Genomic DNA, 26,132 nt, shown 5'->3' on the forward strand with positions numbered 1-26,132 from the left:
AGTAGAAGAGCAGCCACACAGCCACGCAAACTCGCGATCGCCGCGAACAAGTAGGAGTATGAACTTCATTAATAATACTGAATTGGAGTTTGTCCATCAGTCGACTACGAGAACCACCACACTAAACTCGCTCATAACATTAGCCTACTAGCATTTCTCCCATAAAGAAATGCAGAAAATTGAGATAGCTACAAGCATATCATCCCAATCATCTCTCCATCAGGACACGCTCGTGCCAATTAGTTCAACTTCAGCTGCGGCGGCATTGATCGACATCCAATTTCCCCCTGCTCACCGCCTGATCAATTGGCGTCCGCTCGTGGCTGCACATTACCTAGATGGATTAGGTGGTGCAGAAGTATGCCAAACACGTAGGAGGCATTGCAATGTCAATGCGCTAAGGAATTTAATAAAGATGCACTGCAAGCTTCGCAATATGATCAAACAATCACCTGAACATGACCGTTGAGACAAACCCAGTGAAGCGGAGTATTCTTCTCCGCATTACCAGCGCTTAACATCCTGAAATTGGAAGAGAGTCATATCAACACTAGTTCCAATAAGACACTGAGATCAAACACATAATAGAACAACCACAGAGCAATGCGCTGACCAACACTTGAGAAAACTCATCTGGGTCTCTCAAAACCATTGAATATTGCCAGAACTGAGAGTGGTAAGTACTACTAGTGCAAGTGACAAACATGGACATCTCCACAAACTAAAGAGATAACAAAAGGAAAAGAGAGAGAAAAAGGAACGAATCAGGCTGTAAAGAATATATCGTGACCTTCTGTTTTGCTTCTTCTTCTTCGTCTTTCATCTTCTTCCCGAAAACGACCTCAGTGTACAGGTGGTTGGCCGAGTACTTGTCCACCCTGTGCTTGAGCGTCACGTGCAGCACGCATATCCCTCCGAGCTTCAGCGTCAGCTCGATCTCCCCGATGAACTTCCACGGGTACAGCGCATGGTCGAGCACGCTCGGGAACTCGAAGTCGCACGTCGAGTTCGGGAACGGGAACTGCTGGTCGTGGAAGTCACCCTCGATCACCAGCGAGGATCGACGCACCACATCGATTCCGATCGAGTCATTCCCGCCGATCAGCTTCAGCGCCGGCACCTCCTGGCCTACCCTCGCTCGATGGAGAGCGATTTCGAGGACTCGGAGAGGAGAGGTTCCTGCTCTTCAGGCTCTTGAAGAAGCGGGCGAAGACGCAGACCTTGCGGTCCCAGTCGCGTGTGCTTGCGGAGGTTAGGGTTGAACTGGTGCTGGATGTAGGCGTCGTAGGGAGGTGTACCCGGGGCGGACTCGGATGCCACCGGCGCCAGAGGAGGAGGGCGGCGGCTTGTGGGAGGCGGCGGGGCGGCGGTTTGGGAGTTGAGGAGGAGGAGGAGGAGGAGGACGGAGAGGGGATGACGAAGGGCTTAACGATGAGAGGCAGTTTGGAGATAGCGAGGACTTCATGAAGCGAGAGAGGCTGGTGTCAATATTTATGGTTTTTCTTTTCAAAATTTTTTTTTTGGTCGAATTCTTTTCAAATTTGAAAAGTAGTAAAACATACGTGATCTTTGAAGTTTTGAAAATCGTGAAAATTAATATAGGATTTTATGTGTCAATATATATATAGTTATTGATTTTAAAAGATATCGAATACTTCATTAAAATTTGAAAAATTTGCAATAATGAAAAAGATATGTTGTGGTCTTTCTGATTATCTTTAACCTAATTCATGAAATGGAGCTGCTCATTCTTTTTAGTTTTATCTTCTATAAATGGTTTTTTTTTCTCAAAATTTAAAAATAGTAGAAGATTCATGATCTTTCAAGTTTTTGAAAATCGTGAAAATTAACATAGGATTCTACTTATCAATATATATATATATATATATATATATATATATATATATATATATATATATATATATTGACTTATTGATTTTAAAAGATATCGGATACATCATTGTGAAACTTGAAAATTTTGCAATAAAGAAAAGAGTTGGTGTGCTTTTTCTGATTATCTTTAACCTAATTGATGAAAGAGACCTACTTATTCTTTTTAGTTTTATCTTCTACTTATGATTTTTCTTTCAAAATTTAAAAGTAGTAAAAGATTCATGATCTTTTGAGTTTTTGAAAATCGGGAAAATTAATATATGATTTTACTTATCAATATATATTGACTTATTGATTTTAGAAGATATCGGATACATCATCGTGAAACTCGAAAATTTTGCGATAAAGAAAAAGATGGTGTGCTTTTTCTGTTTATCTTTAATCAAATTGATGAAATAGACCTGGTCATTCTTTTTAGTTTTATCTTCTATTTATGATTTTTCGGTCAAAATTTAAAAGTAGTAAAAGATTCATGATCTTTCGAGCTTTTGAAAATCGGGAAAATTAATATAGGATTTTACTTATCAATATATATTGACTTATTGATTTTAAAAGATATCGGATACATCATTGTGAAACTCAAAAAAAATTGCGATAAAGAAAAGAGATGATATGCTTTTTCTGTTTATCTTTAATCTAATTGATGAAATAGACCTTCTCATTCTTATTAGTTTTATCTTCTATTTATGATTTTTTTTCAAATTCAAAAAGAAGTAAAAGATTCACGATCTTTCGATTTTTTGAAAATCGTTAAAATTAATTTATGATTTTACGTGTCAATATTTATTGACTTATTGATTTTTAAAGATATCGGATACTTCATTGTGAAACTCGAAAAATTTGCAATAAAAAAAAGAGATGTTGTGCTTTTTCTAATTATCTTTAATCTAATTGATGAAATAGAGCTGCTTATCCTTTTTAGTTTTATCTTCTATATATGACCTTTTTTCAAATTTGAAAAGTGGCAAAAGATTCATGATCTTTTGAGTTTTTGAAAATCGTTAAAATTAATAGATGATTTTACGTGTCAATATTTATCGACTTATTGATTTTAAAAGATATCAGATACTTCATTGTGAAAGTCAAAAATTTTGCAATAAAGAAAAAAGTTGCAAACAAGTCGAAAATGTTATATAGAGGCTTGTGAAACTATTAAAAACATTGTTTACACACTATGTGCATAGCATAAAAGTTCTTGTTTTTTAATATCTATGTGTTTTAGTAATGTGGGAGTCGAGTATTGACTAGATATGAGTCGAATTGAGTAGGGGTCGTTGGATTTGTGTGGCATATAAATGGGTCAAAATAGGTTAAATTGGTCGATTTGGGTCGGAACTAGTAATTAATGTTCAGAGATGGTCATATTGTGATTTTAATAATATAATTACATATATTAATAATAAAAAGCTGATTTAAGTAAATCAATTTTTATATTAATGAAATCTCAATAAATATATTAATAAGTGATTTATAGCTTCTCAAAACCTACTCAAGCACTATTTTGCCGTCGTGCTTTTATGATACAAGATTATAAATAAATACAAACAATAAAGCACAACTAATGAAACATCAATAGTTAAGTAAATAATTTTTCCAACGAATTGAAATACAAAATAATTTCTTTATATTTTGAGTAGTGTTTTAGGTGATTGGAAGTGTTTTTTTTGGGGGAGAAGAGGAGTTTATCGGAAGTCCTAAACTCTCCTTTCGGACCAAGTCATCGAGTGCATAATTGTCGAGAGAGATATTTATATATACTTTGTCAATATTATAATCTAGTCACACAATTAAATAACAAATGATGTAAGCGCATAACACATTTATGTCGCATGTTAAATGATAAAAAATTATTATATTCTTCATCATGTAATATATAACTAGCCTTTGCTATGTACATGTTACATAAGAATATATAATTCCTCAAAGCTTGATCGTTCTCACATCAGTTTATGGGACTTGCACGACACTACCCGGGCCTCCAGGAATTAATCTACATTTTTTGGTAATTATCTCGAGCGTGCAAAATGGACGACTACCACACTTAGTGAAAATTAGCTGACTACTTGAAGAAACCTAGATACTCCATTCTGAACCAAGAATACTTTGGTCGGTAATCACACTTGATAGAGATTAATTGGGTGTGCGAAGGACGTAGTAGACATTCCATCGTAAATTGAAAAGAGTAATATAAAAAGAAATAAATAGAATCACCTGGCAACAAAGCGTGATTATGGTGGATTATGAACTTGCCTGATTTACACCCTGCGAAAATGTTCATGCAATGGAAAGCTCGGCGAAATCGGCTGAAACAAATCATTATGCCCTACTAATAGAAACATTTAGCATCTTTCGAGCGTTGTTCCATTGGCAAGCATGTAGCTTCCATTGAATATGATTAACTAGCGTACTCGCAAGCTTGTAGTCCTGAGAGAATTATGTCCAGGATTCCCTCAGATGTCGTCCTGAGAGACAGATGATGAAACAATACCAAGATCATCCCACAGATGAAGCTGCTAAGAAATGACACTTCATGACCAATTCACATTATTTACCGACCTTTCTTCCCTTCTTTTTCCTGTCTTCGAACAACGGGTTCTCTGGATATGATATCAGTGAAAGTCTCTGGCATTGTTTTACTAGCTGTCGTAGATGAAACTGCGGAGTTAATCGCTGTATCACTAGTGGCTGTAGATTAAACCCTAGGAGGAGCAGGCTGCTCTCTGCTTGTATCATTTGTAAATTAACGTGCCCAGCCAAAACCACCTTCACTAAGAAGACTTGCAGAACTAGAGTTTCTTGCAGGGTTAATTGCTGCATTACCAGTGGCCCGTAGATGAAACCACAGGAGGAGCAGGCTGCTCTCCGCTTGTATCTTTTGGAAAACTTTGTGCTGCTCAAATGCAAAATCAGCATGTTATAAAAAGCGATGAACCACCGATTTCGGTCACTTATATGAACAACAAGCACGAAGCCACTTTATCTAAACAGGAATTAAAGATGAATGAGCTAATCTGCCAGTTGGCCTAGCACGTGTTACTTTTCCAATTCAAGGAAGCATCCCCCCCAAATAGACGAGGGTATGTAGCAACCCAGGTGGATGTGTGGTTTACACCGAATAACCATGACTACATACTTCATTTGCCTATTACTGTAACAGATCGTATGGTAGGCCATAAATTAGGAGAATTTTCTCGACTTGCAATCAAATAGATGGAAAAAGATGAGCAGCAATGAATCTACCTGATCTCTTGATATAGACTAAAATTATTCTATGCAATCACTACAACCTCAGTCTACTGGATACAATCAACTCCTCAACGAGCTTCACCACTTTCAGCTCCAATTCATCATATAACCCCACTCATGTTACTAAAGTTAATTTATTACTGCATTATGTTGATGAAATATTTTAAAATTCCTGCCCACTATGACCATATCCACTATTTGAGGCGGATATGCCCGCATCTGCAATTATTGCAATGCAATCGGGATTGCAATTTGAAAATTTGATAATGACGTCGTGTCACGTAGTCTCCCTTGCCTTAATAGCTTAAGCTTTTGGTTGGACTTTGTAAGGAAAACCAAACATTAACTTCAACTTCATTCCTTCACCAGACCAAAAATAAATATAACCTTTCCTTTTTCCCATATAGTACCTCCAACAAACACGCATAGAATATCACGAAGTAACATCTTCATATCACCAGATAAAACGTACAGTATTTGTACAGAACGTAAAACAGGAGTTCTAATAACCTAACCAAAATTTTGACATCTGTAATAACTCCATAGGCACTCTAATATAATAAATTCCCCCACCAAAAAAAAGTAACTAAACCAGATATTGTAAAGGCACTCTACAAGCTTGAAGCATGTTTACAATGGCAAAAATAAGCTAGCAATCCAAATCAGTGCACACTAATGCTATGCCTTCGTACACTGAATTATGTATGCATCTGAAGAAGATTTCATAGTTCTGAAGATAACAGCGGATCAAAATGAGTAAAACGATTACTTAGCTCCATTCAATGAGTAAAGGGAAAGCATGCTATCATCCAACTCTTTGCTAGATTGCACCGGCATTACGTTGGATGGCTGGTGTACACGTTAGTGATTTCCGTCCAAAATTTGCCGAATGGACTCAATTAGCAAAACGTGAAAAGGTTTATGACTTAATTGTCAAAATTGAAATGTCTTGGATTGAATTGGAAAAACTACAATAGGTTTAGGATTTTTTGGACAATTTTCCCAATTTCTGCTAATGTCATCATAAACTGCCTCTCAAGTTTCTTGATGTCATGAAAAGAATAATATTGGGGCTGAATGGACGTGGCAGCAGCTGGAAAGCAGAAATAAAACAATTAATTCCGTCAAAACTTAAGTGAATGTTGCAATACAGGGAGAAATCTACCGAGCAAAATGTTGTTCATATGAACTCAAAACTATAAAGATGAAGCATGATCATCTTAGCGCAGAATGAAAATGTTCCGTTTGACGATTTACTCGGTGGTTCAACAGCCTTTCTAGCCATTTTACTCGGATAAGATTCGAACAGGATGCGGTTCATTAATAGCAGCAGAATGCCCATTCAACCGTTCTTGTAATGAGAGAAAAAACTGCTGATTATCTTTTACAGTGTTTTCAGTCCTCAAACGAGCTCTGTATCGATCCATGTGACTCGCTGCTTTTCGCCAGTTATGCCGATGCATCTCAAATGCATTAAAAAAAACTTGTATGGACAGAATATCCGACCCCTCTGCCTGCAAATTATAGAAGCTAAGAATCGTTTTGATTGCTTCATACGTTTGTATAGAGCAATCAAAACTCACTTTACAAAAGGATACCCAAAAGAGCTCGTGATCAACCTTTTCCATTAACCCTATGAATGGCAGTTGACCAATAGAGAGAATCTACAATGTGATAATTGAAAGTAGGCTTCAAACAAGATAAAATTTAGCAGTCAGATTGGGTACATTGAAATTGCTAATCGAGCCAGAAGAAGTAAAAGATAAAAATATAATCACATAAACAACCCCAGCACAAACAAGATTCAGGGAAAGAACATCACCGAATGCATACATCCTGATGTAAGAATGTTGAGTTTACCTTCTTAATAACTAGATTTTAGTGTTGTCTCATACATCATCACATTATATCATCACCATTATCCATCTAAACGTAATGCTATCAGATTCTTAACGAAGATAATTACCTGATTATACTAATTCATGATGAACAACACCCCGAAAGGTTCGACTTATTTTCGTGGAAGAGTATTTTAACAGAAATGGTCCAAGAAACAACTTTTTGCTCATTGTAGCAAGGATATGTAAATTGATACGATGTTGTTCATTTACCAAAATCACTTGTCACAGTGCCAGTCAACAATTATCATCACTTTAGCCCAAGCAATCGAACATTCGACACTAATATTCTTAAATTGGTTCCGAGAAAGCTCTTCATTGGCTGCACTTCCTATCAACTGGGGAATATAATCTGAAAAATCAAACTTAACTAAGGTATTAAAAGACGATCAAACCCACTACAAGGTTGGCCTATACCTCATGCGAAAACACAGCTCATTTTATCTCCACAATCAAGACCGTCATGACCAATCATCACCACTGAAACTGCAACCGGCCATGACCATTGCCCACAACCAATACTTGTGGGTGTGGCACCCGATGGCAGTGACTACCACGATCGCAGTAAAACTCCCAAACTATTTTAAAATTTTATGACTCAATTGAACTTCCGCAACAAATTTTAATACTTCTAGTGCACTTATCCCTTTTCAAAATTATGAATATTAGGAGGCTGTTATTATTTTATACAAAGGTGAGGGTGTTGGCGAAGACGTGGGTTCTGATAATGAACCTTTAACTAATTTCAATGTCGATAATTTTGAAAAATTAGCGGAGAATTTTGGACGCGGGGGCAGATTTAGGGCTATAGTGAAAGATTGTGATATTTTTTTAGCCAAAGAAAAGTTTGGGGCAGAATTGGGATTACACCTAAAGTTGGAGATTTTCTTTTGCAAATTAAGCTCCCAAACATGCCATAGAATGTCCATATACGTAATGTCACTGGGTAAATCGTATAATCCGCACTATTACCGACTTATGGATTTAAGGTGGACGACCTTCATCACTGTAGACGCACCAAGGTGCTAGAGGCTGAGATTTCATTCACCAAAACAAGGTACACGCACTACTTCAGCAAGTGGGTAGCCCTTGGCCGCTATGAACTTTAGCCTTGTACTACCACTATGCCACCATCATTGCAGGTCGTTCATTCCATAATGTTGATATATCTTTATTCTTCTCTTATAATAAGTAGTTTCAAATTAAGAGGATCTCAATTCTGTCAGTTGATTATGTTCCAATAAATTGGAGTTTAATTATTGTAAGGCCGTGTTTGTGAAGAAACGAGCATATTTTAACCCGGGCCCTTTTGTTGCCCCTTGCTTCCTAAGTCAATATCATATATTTACAACTTGCTTATGTCACAAACATCCCACCCGTAATGTAACAATATTCATTTGATTCTCTATTAGTACACGACCAAACACGCATTCAATTAGGGTTTGCTAATGGAAAAGCATAATTATGGGTGTTCTTAGTGCTTTAAAAAGTAACAAATCTCGTTCCCCATGCCAACAAACTAAGAGAAGGAACGTAAAGAGAGAGGCTAGGGTAAAAATAAAGGAGATTTATGATTCTCCATTCGACAATCATTATGATTCAATTGAAGCAAGTATTGATCCTACGCAACAAACCATATTCACAGAATTCATGTACATTGATATTTTCCCTTCGATTTTCGGAGTATTTTTAGCTAGCATGTCTCAATATTTAATACCCATGAAATTGTTTTCCTAAAAAGAAATCAATTTATGACTATATTAATCTTCCCAAAGGGATAAAATAAGAAAAATTTAAATAACATGACTGATTATGTAAAAGCATATCCACCCTTAATGGAGACTCCTTAAACCAAAAAATACCTTCCATCTTAGTATTGATCTCTTTTATATGCGCTCATCTATAAATATGTGTGGTCCTTCTCTTAATATTCTCATCTCTCTTCCTTCTTATGTTATATTTTCTGCATTAGTAAATCTTTGTATAGGTCTACTGATCTGGGATTTGTATGCTTATTAGAATGACTGACGCAGAAAGTCTTGTGCAAGCATTGCAATTCGAAAACTAGTTCAACCTTCCTCGTTGCAATCCTTCTCTCACAAGTGGTGCCAGAATGATTCATCAGAGATGCTAACGTGAAGCACGCATGGCCGGAGGTGAAGGAAAAAGGTTTGTGAGACTATAGGCCGAGGTCTTACTGGCGCATCATGCATAATTTCAATGTATGATTTGAGCAATAGATGAGAAAACAACTCGAGATATAACAAGGTGATAAATAAATTTTTGATACTTCGTAGGAGGTTGTGAATATGAAAATCTGTCTAAAATCTAGAGAAGGGTTTTTAGCGTTTCTCACCTCTCACATTCATCATCATCATCAACTGCATGTATGCTACGTCTCTCTCTTTCTCTTATTTTACCTGGATAGCTCATTTCCATGAGTGGTCTTCTTTGTTTTTGACAGGATCCAAAGCAAAAGGCAAAAACCAATGGGTGATGAAACGAGTCAAATCGAAGTTGAACCGGAAAATCAACTAGCTCTGGTGATTGTGGATCAACCACCCAAAACTGCAGAACCAGCATTTCTTAGATGGAATGAAGTTCGGATTGCCAAGGGAATGGACAGCAGAAAAAAGGCTGTCGCGACCCTCCCGAATTGCTAAGCGGGCGTGAATAATTCGCACGGATTCTCCATGATTGCAACTTGGTTTCTCATTAATTATTTATCAACTACATTAGAGTCGCCATTAATCTATTGGCACCTTTTATCTATCCAATTTTATTTCCTAAAACATGTAGATCTATGCTATCATGCATAAATACTGAAACAATATAATTAAGCAATCAGTGACAGAGCAGCAACATGATCAGCAACTGCCAATGCATGACATCCATGGACGAATAGTGACGCTGTGGCAAACCAGATAAACGGCGCATTTGGACTGGTGACAGGCCGATCTGATTGGTGAGCCGGTGATCTGGGTATCCAATTCTGCATGAGCTGTAATGTCCATGAAGAACTACAAAGAAACAGCATCTGGTTTAGGATGGCACGACAACCTCGGACTGGGCCATTCGGGAAGACACCTTCGATGAAATGCTTTTAGCAACCAAATTTCATTAGATTTTTTTTCTTGCCTCTAGTTTCTTAGTTGGAAATCCTCGACATTCAACCAATTGCCCCAATCCTGAGGAAGTCCTTCATGCCTATATCTCACAAAGCTTAGGGTGTCTGGTTTGGATATATCTTATCAACCTTTCCCAATAAGGGGTAATAGCGCCAATATACTTCTTCTTAAGGTCTCTATCCATGTTGGGAAGTTTCATTTCATACGAAGAATATTCTAGTTTTATATATCTTGAAGACTATGTTGGGTAATTACACTTATTTTCCATTCATCTTCCCCTCTATTCACTCTTATGGCATGTCATTTTTTCATAAATTCTACTGAAAGGGATGTAAATTATCTCAAAAAATTGTAGTAAAATTCATCTGCTTCCATATTGCGCAATCACTTCAGAAGTTGTATGAAGATTTTAGTACAGGCTGAACTTTGACATGATGAAGTTGTTATTAACATATTGATGGTGTATAGTCTGGCCCTAGATAAAATAAGCAATACTTTTTTTTTCTTGCAAAAATTTAGAGTCTTCTTTAAATTTTAAAAAAATTATGAAACGAATATGCATAAATTTACCTGCCAACATTTACCTTTTGTGAAAGTTTCAAGTGTTTTGTATTCTAAAAAAGTCAAAAAGCATGAGCTACGAAATTTCAAATTTTTTTTTCAAATTTTTTTAATTAATTTGTTCTTTTCCTTTTTTTCTTTTTTTCTTTCCTTTCTCTTTTTTCTTGTTTCCTTATTTCCCTGTACCAATCACCAGCCTTCGTGATGGCCGACGAAGGTTGGCGATCGCCGGCAAGGGCGAGGGTTGGCGAGGTTTGGGCAAGGCCCCTTGCCAGTCTCAAATGAGGATTGGGCAATGGCCGGCCTTGCCGGTGGCTAGCGAGGGCATCCTAATCCTCGCCCTCGCTAGTGGCCGGCAACCTCCGTCGCCATGATGAAGGTTGTCAATTGGCGGAGAGAAATAAGGAAAAAAGAAAAAAGAGAAAGGAAAGGAAAGGAAAAAAAAAGAGAAAGGAATGAAAAGAGAAGAAAAAAGAAAAGGATAAAGAAAATAAAAAATAAAAATAAAATTCGAAATTTATATAGAAATTATAAAGAATGTCCATGTTAATGCCAGCCGTGCCATGTAAGATGGCCAGCATCTACGTTAGCAATTTTTGGCTTAAATTGGCCGAATGAACCCAATTGGTACAAATATAAAAAGGAGTAGGATTAAATCGGTTCAATTTAAAGGTTTAGAACTGAATTGGTACCAATGCAATAAGTTTAAGATTTTTTTGGTATTTACCCCTAAGATTGGACAAGTTAAAGCTCTAATGGAACCTCTCACGTTCTCGTGTTTATTTCTCTAATCGAATTGAAGTTCCAGACAAATGACATAAACTTAGTTGTGTAATAAACGGTTTCTTGGCTTTTAATATGTTGGTAGTAAACAGATGTATGAAATTACTTTAATTAATAAATTAAAGAAAAGCACAATGTATATATAGGTTTCATAGGTTGAGAGAGAGTTTTAAGACCAAAAGTTTGAAGGCCAGCATTCAAAAATTAAAGGCGTGTCCGAATAGACTTTCGCTTTTTGTATTTTCACCTAATCTAATTTTTGCGGCTAACGTACTTTTACTTTTTGTTAACTCGAAGCATCTAATTTTTCATGGCCTAATCGAGTGACAATTCTGGCCCCAACTTTTTTTGTCTTGTAAAAAAGCATCAACTTTAAGTCGAGTAATAATTCTGGCCCCAACTTTTTTTATCTCGTAAAAAATCATCAACTTTCACTTAAATCCCAAATTTGACCCCCATTGACTTAGAATCATTGATTATCCAACTTGATTATTCCACCTCAGCAATAAATCCACGTGGCATGCTGACTGGATTATTCATTATCTTCTTCTTTAAGCCACAGCTTGAAGAATAATGATGAAACTGTTCATCTCTTTTACTTTACCGGCAAGTCAAAAAGATTTCCAGATTGAACTTTATGGATAAGATCCGCCAAGCTCACGACCATAACCTTTTATCTCGCACAAGGGTGAATTCAGACAGTAAGTCAACGGGAGGCTAGATTTAGGATAAGGGTGAAATTTGATAATTTTTTTATGAGAAAAAAAAAAGTTTGGGTCAGAATTGTCATTCGACCTAAAATTGGTGCTTTTTTACTAGACAAAAAAAAGTTTGGACTAGAATTGTCAGTCGACTTAAAGTTTGTTCTTTTTTATTGGAATTAGACCAATTTTTCACAATACCAACGTTGCCACATAAAGTTGCATATCATTTATTTCATAATTTTAAAAAAAATTAGATGATGTTTTACATTTTGAGCATGAATAAAAAAACATAAACAAACACGCCCTAAATATTTTTAGATTAACAACGCGAAAAATCCCAAACTAGTACACTTGTGACAAATTTATCCTAAACTAATTGTTTGACTAACAAAAACTCCAAACTGATTTACCTGTGATAATTTTCCCTCTGTTAGTTTCCATTAAATTTAACCATTAAATTTCTAAGTTGAATGATACTAGGCAACTAACGGATGTACCAGTTCGGGATTTTATCCTCCGTTTATCACAAATGTAACGATTTGTGATTTTTTATGGTATTAATCCAATTTAACTAAAGGTAAATTTGTCACAAATGTGCCGGTTTGAGGTTTTTTATGGTAAAAAAATTAGTTGGGTAAATTTGTCACAGGTGTACCAATTTGGGTTTTCCATGGTAAAAAAATTAGTTTGGGGTAAATTTATCACAGATGTACCAGTTTGGGGTTTTTGGTGGTATTAACCCAATATTTTATATGTCTTGGAACATGTTAACGAAATTTACAAATATAATGCCTTCTCGTCCGTACCTCAGTCCCAAGACATTATAGTATGCACCCGATAATGCGCCTATACACACTGTTCCTATTCTTTTTTCTTAAGTAATTTATCGTATGTACCTGAAACGGATGGCGACTGCATGCTCTTTCATAAGGAAAGCGATAGGTTTTGTTTTTTTTTAATAAGGTGTATTTTCCCACTTGCACATGCAATTGCGTATCCTTCGCGGTCACCGACACAAAGAAAGCAACCTCTTTCTCAAGGTGTCGGTGCACCTTTGCTGATTACATTCAGTCACCACCATCGACGAAATGGCTTTGTCCTATGTTCAGCAACTCTGGATTGACCGGATCCTGATTCTCCAGCAAAGTAAGCTGATCGATCCCAGAGGCTTTCTTCAGATTCGTACCAGGTGTGGTAGCTTCCCTGGTCGAAGGACTGTAGAGGAAATGAAGTAAAAAGGTGAGAGATGAGAGCAAGTTGATGACAGAGAAAAATGAAACAAAAGATGATATAAAGAAATTCGAATTAGCCAGTGCAAATCAACTATGTAAAGATGAATAGGGAAGAAGTGAGTGTAGACTTGTTTCGCCGAAAGTTTTGATGAAATACCTTTTAGAATATGGATGGATCGATATAGACAAAGGTTGCAAAGGGTCCTTTGTGGATTATTAAATAGGAAATGCGGATTAACAAGAAAATTAAAGGTACTGTGACTGGAGACAATCGGGGCCAGCCATGTAAATTGCATAAAAGTAAAGATAAAGAACTTTGCATAAGAACATTGAGTTTTGCGATTGATTGAGGTGTCTTTACAAAGAGTATATTTAGGGTATCTATAACTCACAATCAACGGGTACACAAATGATTACAACAATATTATCGACTCCACTACTGGACAGTTATGGACTCCACTATTCGATGGTTATTGATTTAACTACTCGATGGTTACCGACTCCACTACCTTGACAGTTGCATTTGAGACTGTCCATTCCATTAGTTGACGATCTTGTCGCCTCCACTTCCTTAACGGTTATCTTATTATCAATTGCATTTGAGATTGTCGACCGAACACTTGGATATTTTTTGGTATCAACATATACCTCCTTTTAAAAGATAATTCTAAATTAAATAATCAAGGGTCATTATATGGCCTATTATCATTGCAAATATGATTCCTCATTGTTGAATTTCATTTTGGTCAGATTCATCATCTGACTCATATCTTTCTATTGAAGCCAAGTTTTGTATAAAGTTTTCTTGTGGCCCTTTATTTCTGTCTTTAAGCAATTACTCAATCTTAGGCATTCTCATTGCCAATTGAATAAATAAGCAAAGTCTCGGCCTTCGGATCTTTCCCTTAAATTAAATTTCAACCCATTAAAGTCCAAATTTTTATATTTCTTAGGCATATATTCTTATCTTTCTTAAACCAACCAACAAACTGGTCAACTGAGTCATTGCTATGTCCATACAATTTAGCCAGGTTGGCATTGGATACCTTGAGTATTATTTTCATAAAAATTGAAAATGAAATTGTCTTTCAATCTTTACCCTCTCACACCGAATTAGGTGGTAACTTAGAGTATTAAGTTAAAGCAATTTTTGACAAAGACAAAGAAAATAGCCTAAGTCTTAATCATTCGCTCCTACTTCTCCACGTTGGGTTAAAAATCAATCAATATGTTCAATGGTTGACTGTTCATCTTCGCCAATGAAGATGGCAAAGTCAGGAATTTCAAAACCTCTAGTAAAAGGTTGATTATCAACCCATTCGGGATAAAATTTCTTGTAAACAAGCCTAACAATTCCTCTATATAAACCCAATTCTTGTCCAATTTCTTCAGCAAATTGTGTTTGGTTTAATTGAGGATTTGGTAGGTCGTCTTGCCCCCTCTGCAGTGATGCTGGCCTTTTTGGATTATCTATATTGACAATGATCGATAAGTTAGGCCTAATAGAGAGGTTGGCATTTGGCGGTACCATAATGATGGCCTGAAATTTTTCACTTCCAGCATTTGACCTGTCTGTTGACCAATCTAGTTTGCCGATTTGCTATTACCAACTAGATTGTTTTGACCAACATTGTTTCCATTATAAAAAGTAGGGAAACTAGGAACATACGTTGATAACATTGGATTGACTTGGAAATTGGTGGTTGATTGGACGATCCTAGCCTCGACAGATTGTCATGCACAGCATTGATGACTATTGGCTTGATCACACCTAATATGCGGCTCACGATGTAATTAGCCATATCATTTTACTGTTCTTCGAGCAATCTTCTCATGGCAGATATGATGCTAGGATTTGATGCAACTTCCCCCAATGGTTCCTTACTTAGGCGTCGGGGAAGGTCTACCCCCCTTGCGTTGGACTTCTTCTACTGCTCGGTTAATGGCTAAAGATTCAGAGTGTGTGGTAACTTCACTCCCAGTTCGTGTTACTACTTTGTTATTACCAGCAACACTGTTTAGCTATTGTTGGCATCTGGTTCCTAGAATGGTAGCTTCCTTAGATCAACAAACAAGTCCCACCAGGTGTGCTAAAGCCAAAAGTGTCGATGAAATACATTTAAGAATATGGCAAAATCGATATGGAAATTGACAAAGGTTATGAAGGGTCATTTATTGATTCTTGGATAGAAAATGTGGATTGACAAGAAAATTTAAGGTATCGAGACTGGAGATAATTGCAGCCAGCCATGTAAATTGCAGGAAAGTAAAGATAAGGACAAATTTGGAGAAGTTTGAATTCTGTGATTGATTGGGACGTTTCTACAAAGAGTACAACAGTTGGCATATTTATTACCCACGATTGACGATTACACAAATAGCTACAACCATGATTATTGACTTCACTACTCGACGATTATCACTCCACTTCTCCACCATTATCGACTCAACTACTCGACGGTTATCGACTCCACTACTCGACGGTTATTCACTCCACTACCTAGATGTTTACCTCTTTTATGGTTGTATCCAAGATTGTTGACTCAATTACTTGATAGTTTTGTCGTCTTTACTTTCTTGACGGTTATCTCTTTATCGGTTGCATTTGAGAATGTTAACTAAATATTGGGACTTTTTTTGTGTCCATAAACTATTGTGAAATGATGAAAAAGCAAGCTAAAAGACCAAGAAGAGAAGACAAATCCATTCAAATTAAGAGGAAAAAGGTATGAGAAGGTCAGAGATCTTTATCGAGAAAGATGTTGGCAGCACCAACAAGTAGTGAGAACTTTCATGCAGAGAGAGAAGCTCTCGTTCAAGAAAGAGAGAAATTTAGAAGCGAAAAGTCGAGAATATTGTAAGGACACCTGTTAATAAGACCCATTTTGTAAAGGAAAATATTAAAGAGAGCCCTTAGGACCCTTGTTAAGAAACATTAATTGTACTTTGGAAATATATAACTTCTAATTGAAGTAAGTGACTTTCAAATGTGTTATTACTTAGGTTCGAATGTACTTTTGTATCCGTTATTACTAATTTTAGCGGTGTTAACAAGTGTCCAGGTCAACTAGTGCCGTCTGGACACTTGTTAACAAGACTCATCTTGCAAATAGATCTCAATAGAATTAACATCATGCCTGAGCTTCAGTGCCATTTGTTTTAATTCAACAGTGGAAACTTTTTTGTCATCCAACGGTAGACATCAATTCTTTTTTATCAGACGACTGGGATTCCACACCACAATTCAGTCGTGCGAAATTGCGCGACATGGTAGAAAAGTCCCTTCACATTATTCAGTCCACTCTTGCAATTGCAGCTTCAATTTCGATTTCCAAAGTCCAACGCGAGGCAAAAAGAAGAGTAAAGGTAATGCCCCACAAACGAAGTTGATCTTTGTCAACATAAATGGTCAACAACTCCACCAATAAACCTAAAAGTCAGTGAGGGCCGGAAGAGCTGACGTGGGGCCTAATGCTTTCGCCCCCTGCCTTTGACTTTCAGGCGCCAGTGTCGATGTGCATTATATTTCTAATTGGATTAGAAATCGCTCAAAATGTCAAAGGACGAATTTGGACATTGATCGAGCCACTAGTGTCGGCGGCAGGCTAGGGCACGATGCGCATCCTTTCTCGAACCTAAATCATACGCCATGGCCTCCAATAGATTCGTCACCAAGCAATAAAAGTTGTCTGTTTTTTTTTTTTGGTCGAAAGCAATAAAAGTTGTCAAAAGGTTATATTTGTGGAAATTTTCTTCAATCATATATTCAATTATTGGGATATTAAACTATGGATGATATTTTGACTAAAATTAAAAGTAGATGATAACCATATTTGCAATTCATTGTAATTCAGGGCACGATTGTATGAGACTTTCTTCAAAAACACGGTGCCGAGCAAAGCTAAAACAAGATGTTTAAAAATCACTAGCTAGTTTTTCTTGTTCATATCTAAAGATCTCATCGTCTACTTTTAAGATCTATCACTTTACATAGTGGACTTTAATGCTGTATTTCGAATCACATTCGGCATTATTGGTTCATTCACTGATGGTCATTTCTTTTCAAGAAAATGTCATTGTCACTCTTCTCAGTCACCCCGCTACATAACTCTAAATGCCAAATCTGATCTCCTCTCTCTCTCTCTCTCTCTTCTATAAATGCAACATTGCTCACCGCCGTCTTCACTGTTGCTGTCGCCTTCACTGTTGATAATTGCTTCTGCCATTATATCCATCTCTGTTGTCATCTCCAATGACTCTACTTGCACAACCGCCATGACCGCCCTCCCCTCCTCTCTCTCTCTCTCATCGAGGTTGCAGTCAGAGATAGAACCTATCGGGAGAAGCCCGCTGCAATGCTGACGATTGAGCTCGAAGGCGATAAGATGGTGCCGCCGATAGCAAGTAGGGCGGGGTGGAAAGACATCAAGTTGTTTTGGCAGTAGGGTTTACCGGTGATTTTGGATGAACGGTCTTTTCAAGTGATTTCTTGAACAGAGTGGACTTTAGCTTTTTTCTCATTGCCCTGACAGCTGACGTCAGAAAAATGTCAGTTTTAAAAGTAAAGCCTGCAACTGGGAATGTGATGTAAAAGTGAGGAGAGCCTTGAAATTTTCTCATAAGATATTCTAGAGAGTTAGGTTATGCAAAATTATATTACCAAATACTAGAAGTGGCCACGGGCCGGTTTTGACCCGGAACCGGATCGGAACCGGTCCGGTCAAACCCAGGCCCGACCCGTTGACCGGGCCCGCGGTTCGGAACCGGAACCGGCCCGTGACATACGGTCCCGGTTCCGGTTCCAAAAAAATTTGAACCGGCCCGGAACCGCCGGTTCCGGGCCGATTCTCGCGAAAAAAAAAAAAGCTGCAGGCCAAGCCACGACTGCGGTGCGAGGCATCTTGCAGTGCTGCAAGAGCCTGCAGGAGAACGAGCCAACGGCCCAACAAAAAAAAAAAAATTTATCCGCGGCAGGCTCGCAGACGTGCGAGCCCTGCTGCGCCGCAAAGACCTTGCGGTGCGGCCGTTGGGGCAACGGCTACGCCCCAACGGGCGTTTTATAATAAAAAAAAAACACATAACCGTTGCAATTTTGCAACGGTTATGTTTTATTTTTTTAATTCTAAATTTTCTTTTATTTTTTTCCTATAAATTCTCTCAAATTCTCACAATACACACACAATTCTCTCCAATTCTCTTCTCTCAAGTCTCAAATTTTCTCAATACTCGAAATTCTCTGAAATTCTCTCAATTTTCCCAATCCACGCAATTCTTTCTTAATTCTCCCAATTAATCCGCTCAATTCTCTCAATCCATTCGAAAAATGGCAAGTGGAAGTCGAGTGCCAACTGGCAAAGGTAAGAATATCGCGACGGAATCCCATCATTCTTTTGATCCTCGTGAATATGCAGATTTTCAAGATGATGAAATCAACATTTTTCACGATGTGGAGCGCGTCCCGACGCAAGAAAGTTTTCATCCTCCTGCTGAAATATCTACAACAAAGGAAGCGGAACGGGAATTTACATCCGACATTTGGAATCACTTCACGAAAATGGAAAGGTTTGATATCGATCAAAAAATGTATGATATAATTTGTAAATATTGTGGAAAAATATATAAATATACAGGTGGACAAGGATATGGAACATTTAAACGACATCTTATGAGCAAACATCCAACTGAAACGGGAATCGATATCGGGCAACAACAAATTTCCGGGTACGTCAATCCTAACACTTCCCCTTTATTTCGTTTTAATGAAAAAACTTATAAGGAAGAATTAGGCAAATTTATTTCCGTTGAGCATTTAGCATTTAATTTTGGAGAAAGATTTCGTTTTAATGAATTTGTACAAAAAGCATGTGCTCCACAAGCAAAACGTGTTTCTAGAAATACAACTAAACGAGTAATTAAAGATCTTTACAAAAATGGAAAAAATGATTTACAAAACTTTTTTATGCAATTTAATGGATGCGTGCATATAGGTAGTGATATTTGGAGTGATCATTGGCAAAATCATTCTTACATGGGCATAACATGTCATTGGATAGATGACGAGTGGACTATTTAAAAAAGAGTTATTGCATTTAGAGTTTTCGATGATCATCATACGGCAAATAATATTTATAGACTAATTAGGCAAGTTTTAGAAGAATATTATTTGCTTAACAAAATTTTTTCAATTGGTTTTGATAATGCCGCAACAAATACCGCTTCAATTGCCGAGTTAGAAAATATTTGTAAACCCGCTTTTGGCGGAAAATTTTTTCACATTAGATGTGCTTGTCATGTTTTAAATTTATGTGTACAAGATGGTTTGAAAACTCTTGATATTTTTCTTCAACCAATAAAAACGGCGATTCAATTTTTATGGAAACATCCCAAAAAAATGAAAGAATGGGGTAGATTTTGTAGAGATAATGGCAAAAAGCCAAAAAGATTTCCAAGAGATGTTCCAACTCGTTGGAATTCTACTTTCCACTTGCTTAGTGAATCTTTAGCATATAAAGATTTATTATGTGCATTCATTTCTAATAATATACCTGAGATTAATTTATACCCACAAGAGTGGCATATTTGCCAAAAAAATTTAGATCTTTTAAAGGTTTTTAATGATGCAACTTATACTTTGTCTGGTGTTTATTATCCTACTACATATTTATTTTTAGTAGAGTGTACTAATATTGTCGGAACTTTTGATGAATATGAAAATGATGTTGAATTACAACATACTATAGTTGCAATGAAAATGAAATGGCTTCATTATTATAGTGAAATTCCCATGATTTATTTAGTTGCTTGTGTTTTTGATCCGCGTTGCAAATTGGATGGCTTAAATGATTTTTTGCGTGCGTATTATCAATGTTTACATTATGATGTGACAAATGTTACAACCATAGTACGTGAGGTTAAAAACGTAGTAATAGAATTATATAATGAATTTTATACTAAATATAATTTAGGTGATATTAGATCTTCTCAATCTACGGAGATACAAAATGACAGTACAGGTAAAATTAGTAGAGGGTACCAACTTTTATTACATAGACAAAAAAAAACAAAAGGGAGTAATAGGAAATATTTCTGAATTAGAGAGTTATCTAACCATTTTATTTGAGTTTACTGAAGCCGAAGGTGGTACAGATTTTTTTATTTTGGATTGGTGGAAGAGGCACGCAAGCCAATACCCAATCCTTTCTCTTATTGCAAAACAGATTTTTTCAACCCCTTGTTCCACAGTTGCGGTCGAACAAGCATTCAGTGCCGGAGGTAATATTTTGAACGAACATCGTTCAAGATTATATCCAGAATCAGTGGAGATGCAAGCTTGTGTTTTGATTGGACGAAGGCTCAATACCGGCAACAAGAGATAGATCGAATAATGAATCCGAATTCTTTAACGACGGAGATACTACCGCTACCACTATCGGTACTGGAACGGGTAGTGACGATTGAGGGTAAAAGAACTATTGGAGTTGGCAAATATTTCGGGAACTCTTGTTTCTCATACCGGGTACGCCCACGTGAGCTTAGGGAAACCGAAATATAATCCGACGATATGTGACCTCTGGTCCCCTGCGAACGGAATGCTTAGGTTTTGGGATAATTTTAGGGTATATATATTGTACTCCTTTTTTTTTAAGATCGTTGTAACGAATTGTAATGTGCTTAATGATAATTTATTAAGTTGAAGCCCTCTCTTTCTCTCTTGTCTTTTTGTCCCCAAATTTGAGTACAATTTACATTTTAATCACAATTTATATTGAATAATGTTCTATCACAAGAATAGTATTTTTTTTATTTTCATTTCTGTTTTTCCTTTTCTGTTTTTCTTCTTTTTCTTTTCCTTTTCCTTTTCTGTTTTTCCTTTTTCTCTTGTCTTTTTTCCTTGTTTCTGTTTTTTAAAATTATAATTTATATTATAATTTTTTTTTCTTCCTCCGCGGCCGCCGACCGGCCATGGCCGGGGCCGGCGCGGAGGTTGGTTGCCGGCGTCGGGCGAGGGCGGCCCTCGCCGGGCCGGGCGAGGCCGGCCTCGCCCGACGCCGGCGAGGCGAGGCTCGGCCGCTCGCAACCGGCGAGGCTCGACCTCGCGGCATCGGCGAGGCCGGCCCTCGGCGAGGCTCGATCGGCGTCGAGCAAGGCCGGCCTCGCCCGGCCCGGGCGAGGGCCGGCCTCGCCCGGCGCGCAGAGAGGGCCGCCTCGCCTAGAGGCCGGCGACCTCCGCGCCGGCCCGGCTATGGCCGGCCGCGGAGGAAGAAAAAAAAAAAGAAAAGGAAAAGGAAAAAAAAAAACAGAAAAAAATAGGAACCGGCCTGGAACCGGTTCCGAACCGGAACCGGCCCGGAACCGGACGGTTCCGGTTCACACTTGGCCACGAACCGGAACCGCCGGTTCCGAATCGGAACCGGTCGGTTCCGAACCGGAACCGGTCGGTTCCGAACCGTGGCCACCTCTACCAAATACCACGTTATAAACTCTTTAAGTAAATATATAAGCTGCATAAGTAATCGATTCTCAACTTGAACGCACTTTATAAAAATTTTAAAATTGTAGATAATTATCACTGTAATTGATTTGAAGTGTGCTCTTGACTAGTCGTTACCGAAACTTTTACTAATATCGTATCAATGTGACGAAATATGTTCTTTGCATTTGAATCATGGGAATCCATCGAGTACGACTATTGTGCGCCATAAAATTGCTTCTCCCTAGTATCAATATAACAATACTCTGAAAAAGTATATAAAAAGATCCAAAAGTTTGTACGAAACTTAGTTCAGTGTCGTAACTTTTCAATTGCTTGTTGAAGTTCCTTAGCTTTCAAATTTGATTTATTTAAGTTGCTCATCCGAGTTGCAACGACTTAGCATTAAATTTTAATGAAGAAATTACTCCCACCCGAACTTTTTAAAATCACCACGTTAGCTTTTCCGGTAAATGAGTGGTCAATATAACTTAAACGAACGAAATTTGAAAGTTAAGGAACTTAAATGGACAATCGAAAAGTTTTAATACTAAATTGAACGCCATATGAAAGATTTAGAGTTAGTATACTTTTCATGAAATTCTCTCTTTTTATGTGGAAAAAACTCCTCTTTCTCCTGCCTACTTTCTACTTCCTACTTCCGTTAATAGGAATGTCCTTACTCTAAATTGAAGACATTGGAATGGAGACACGAACATCAGATAACCACATAAATTGACTAAAAGAGGGCAATGAATTAAAGAAACAATCTCGGTTCCGTCTCTTTCTCCGAAGCAAAGCAATGACACCATGGTTCTTTGCCCCAAGCGGTATCATGCAAAATCATCACTTCAATTACAGAATTACACCAAAGTTGCTCGGCCAACATTTTTGCAGAACAATGCTCATTATTTCAAATAGGAACACCAATACTGCATTATTCCCATTTAATCTTGGGAGGGGGCAAAAAATTAGAGTAAACCCTAGTATTTAAGAATGGAAAAGGACAGACCCAATTAAGAAAAAGTCCAATGGTTGACCTCAATCAGATCCTTGGACATCGAAGAAGCCCATTGTAGCTTCTGTACCAATTCTTGCACCAAATTGCTTTGATTGCAAGTTCCACTCCTTTGGAGCCGATGCTGGATTATGTAACAACAAAGAATTCACATGTCTTTGAGCTTTAGCTCTTCTTGCCCTCCTCACCACCATCTTCCAAGTAAGCCTTCTTCCTGCGTTCAGCCCTCGCGAACAAGCAGATCGCGAGGAAGCAGACGGCGTAGACCCCGTGGACCTTCCAGTTGGTCCGCGGCGGCTGATGGAGCACCATCCTGTGGAACACCGCCACGTAGTAATGCAGCCCGACGGCGAAGCCCACGAAGGTCTGGACCAAGCCCAAGAACTTCGAGCCCAGCCTAGTGTCGGTCGAGAAAACGAGCACCAGGTACATCAGCAGCAGAAGCAAATACAGGACGTACCCAAACGTCTGAAAGATCTGTATGCACACGTACGTGGACCGCGAAGTGGCGTAGAAGAACCTCAGGGGCTCGAGCCCGGTGGCCAGCGAGGAGAGGCAGAGGATGGAGAAGTAGATGGAGAGGTAGACCTGGACGAAGATGAGGAGCTTCTGGAGGGAGAAGTAGGCCTTAATGCGATTGAAGACGAGGGAAACGAGGACTAGAGGGATCAAGATGAAAGCGCATGAGACGAGGGTCGCGATGGTGGGCGCGTACTTGTTGCCCACGTAGGGCTTGAAGCCCTTGGTCATCTGCTTGTTGGCTTGGGTGAGGTAGGCCTTGGAGGTGGTGGAGATTCGCTCGAGGTCGGGGATAAGGGTTTGCTGGAACTTGGTGGGCAGATCTCGGAACTCGGAGACCAGATCGTTGTTCTCCTCTGAGTCGAGCCAGTTCGGCTGCTTCGGCTTCTGGGTCTTGGGGGTCTTGGGTTCTTGGTCGGTGGAGTCTCTGTTTGTGCTCTGTTTCTTGGAGTCGGACTGAGCGAGCTTCTTGCTGAGTTGGAGCTGGGACTCTTTGGTTTTGTTCTCGGGTGGGGCTAGCTTCCCCAGATCTGAGCTTTTCTTGGCCAAAGACAAGGCGCCTTTGGTGGAATTGGAGGCTTTCGAGGTCGTATTCAGCTTCTTGAGCTTCAAGGTGGAGTTGAGCTTCTTGAGCTCGGATTTATCAAGAATGGTGGATGTGGGCGATGCTTTCTTGGTCGAATTTGTGGGCTTGAGCGGCCTGGTTTGGTTCTTGGAGGACAGGATCGATTTGGGTTTCATCAGGTTGGTCTGGTTTTTGGCGGAGACAGTGGATTTAGCAAGCTTGGTTTGGTTCTTGGACTTCTCCGTGGTGGTAGCGAGCGTGGTTGGTTTGGCCTTCTTTTTGGGTACAATGTTACGGTCATCACCGTCCTCCACTTCTCGAACCTCCAGCAATCTCCTTCTCGCAGCGCCCAGAGACTGCTCGCTCCGAATCCGAGACTCCGAGCCAGCACCGGCGCAGAGGAAGACGAAGGAACCCAAGAAAACAACAGCAACGCAGAGAAGAACGAGAGCAACCCTTCTGCAACCGAAGCGCGGGAGCGGAGCCATTTCCGACGCTCCGAGCTCTCTAGCCCGCTTGGATTGGATCTGCAATTATGGAGTGAAGGGGAAGGAGAGAGAGAGAGAGGGGGAAGGAAGGAGATGGGATGGGGGTTATATATACCTTTCAAGCGTCGGCTGATGGCAGGGAGGTGAGGGACTTCGATGCGGTGGGATGCGGTGAGGTGAGATCAGTCAGTCACATGGTGGGCTGTTCTTTTAAAGTGTTTGTTCGTGTGGGGGAAAAGGGGAGTGTTCCCCTCTTTTTCCCCTTACTTTCAACGCGGTTTTGCAGGTTCTGTTCTGCTCGCACTCACTCCCTCGCTCTCGCTCCACTCACTCACTCACTCCGATGTCCAAAAGCCGACAATACAAGGAATGCTATGTTCATCCTCAGATCGCAGTCGATGAGCTAGATTCTATCCCTTTCTTTTTTTTATTTTCATTCGCTTTTTCGACCCCCCGTTGAGGACCATGTCCGAGGGAGATGGCCCCCACGAGGCTGCTGCGTAAGTCCAAGATCGATACCGGGAGGCAGTACGGCGAGGGTCGTGTTTTTTGTCGGGCTCCTTCCTGACGGTGGGCGAATATAAATTAGGGTGTGAGGGCCAGGAACGACGACGTTTTAGCGAATAGATAGAGAATCCGTGGAATCAGAAGTGGACAGACCCTTTTGCCCCATGTCTCTTCCAAGGTTTTTTTTTTTTTTTTCGTGAGATGTATGGATTATCCTCTTATTTTAATATCCCTAAGTCCGAATAAAGCTTTTTAAGGACATGATTAAGACCAATTTCTTCTTAACGGTGGGCGAATAAAATTTAGGGTACGAGGGCCAGAGACGATGACATTGTTTGAACGGGTAGATGATCCATGGGGAATCGGAGGTGGAAAGACCCTTTCGCCCCCTCTTTGGTCTTCTGGATCATATGTGATGATAAGGAAAGGGTACGTTCTTGATTCCCAACAACTGAGTTAATGTAATTAAATGCAATCCATGCTGGAATGGGGTCATTAGCATGCAATCGATCCAAGCAAGAGTATATTTGCTTCTTGCTACTACTTAGGGTGCGATTGGGAGAGCTTTGGCGAGATGCCTATTTACGTAATGCGAAGGACTTTAGATTAAATGGTTATGACAATTGCAAATAGTGTTTGGGTAAACAGTATTGTATTTATTCTAAAAAGTAATTATTAAGTTATAAATTAATAAAAGGAAACCCCAACTTAGGCATGCCCTTAGGTCACCCACCTCATCCGCCGGAGGATGCACGACCTTAGGCAAGGCTCACCGGTGCCATATGTGACCGCCAACCTAGCCAGCGATGTTGCACGAGGCAACACAGTGAAAATGGTGAGGGTAAGCCTCGAATTTAGATAATTTAGTGAGGGCAAAGTTGGAAGAAAAAAATATTGTAGTATTCCATAAATGCTTAAAGTCAATGGTAGAGATAAAAACAACAAAAGTGCCATAACTTTCGTTCGGCGCTTAAGTAACTTTCATTTCACTCACTTAAGTGCCACAAATTTAAAAAATCAATCACTTAAATGCCATTGTTGATTTGTCTCGCTGGAAAATCCGACATGGATGCTGGTTGTCATAGGCGGTATTACCGGTGCCGACGTAAACAATTTTTAT

The 26,132-nt window shown here is 38.9% G+C and overlaps 1 protein-coding gene and 1 pseudogene across 3 annotated transcripts; both read right to left on the bottom strand.

Moving 5' to 3' along the window:
• Window positions 1–200: 200 nt before the first annotated feature.
• LOC115664100 (uncharacterized) lies at window positions 201–17,722 on the bottom strand (annotated as a pseudogene).
• Window positions 17,440–24,834, bottom strand: LOC115668749 (uncharacterized). Of its 3 annotated transcripts, none has more exons than XR_008815678.1 (2): window positions 22,928–24,614; window positions 17,440–17,977 (listed from the first exon to the last, which is right to left on the bottom strand). XR_008815678.1 is itself a non-coding variant. In XM_056307657.1 (2 exons), exon 2 carries the CDS (start codon window positions 24,503–24,505, stop codon window positions 23,099–23,101), a length of 1,407 nt encoding a protein of 468 aa, XP_056163632.1. In that variant the 5' UTR covers window positions 24,506–24,544; window positions 24,621–24,834; the 3' UTR covers window positions 22,634–23,098. The 3 variants fall into 3 exon arrangements, 1 of the variants encoding a protein (XP_056163632.1); XR_008815679.1 differs by having other exon boundaries at window positions 17,440–18,013; XM_056307657.1 differs by lacking the exon at window positions 17,440–17,977 and adding an exon at window positions 24,621–24,834 and having other exon boundaries at window positions 22,634–24,544.
• Window positions 24,835–26,132: the final 1,298 nt, after the last annotated feature.

This window comes from Syzygium oleosum, unplaced genomic scaffold (genome assembly GCF_021117445.2).
Source record: "Syzygium oleosum isolate NSW1041296 unplaced genomic scaffold, Sole_v2.1 Sole_v2.57, whole genome shotgun sequence".
Classification (NCBI taxonomy): domain Eukaryota; kingdom Viridiplantae; phylum Streptophyta; class Magnoliopsida; order Myrtales; family Myrtaceae; genus Syzygium; species Syzygium oleosum.

Bases quoted from the DNA above. Each gene is read 5' to 3' on its own strand.
- LOC115668749 (XM_056307657.1), bottom strand. From the start codon at position 24,505: ATGGCTCCGCTCCCGCGCTTCGGTTGCAGAAGGGTTGCTCTCGTTCTT.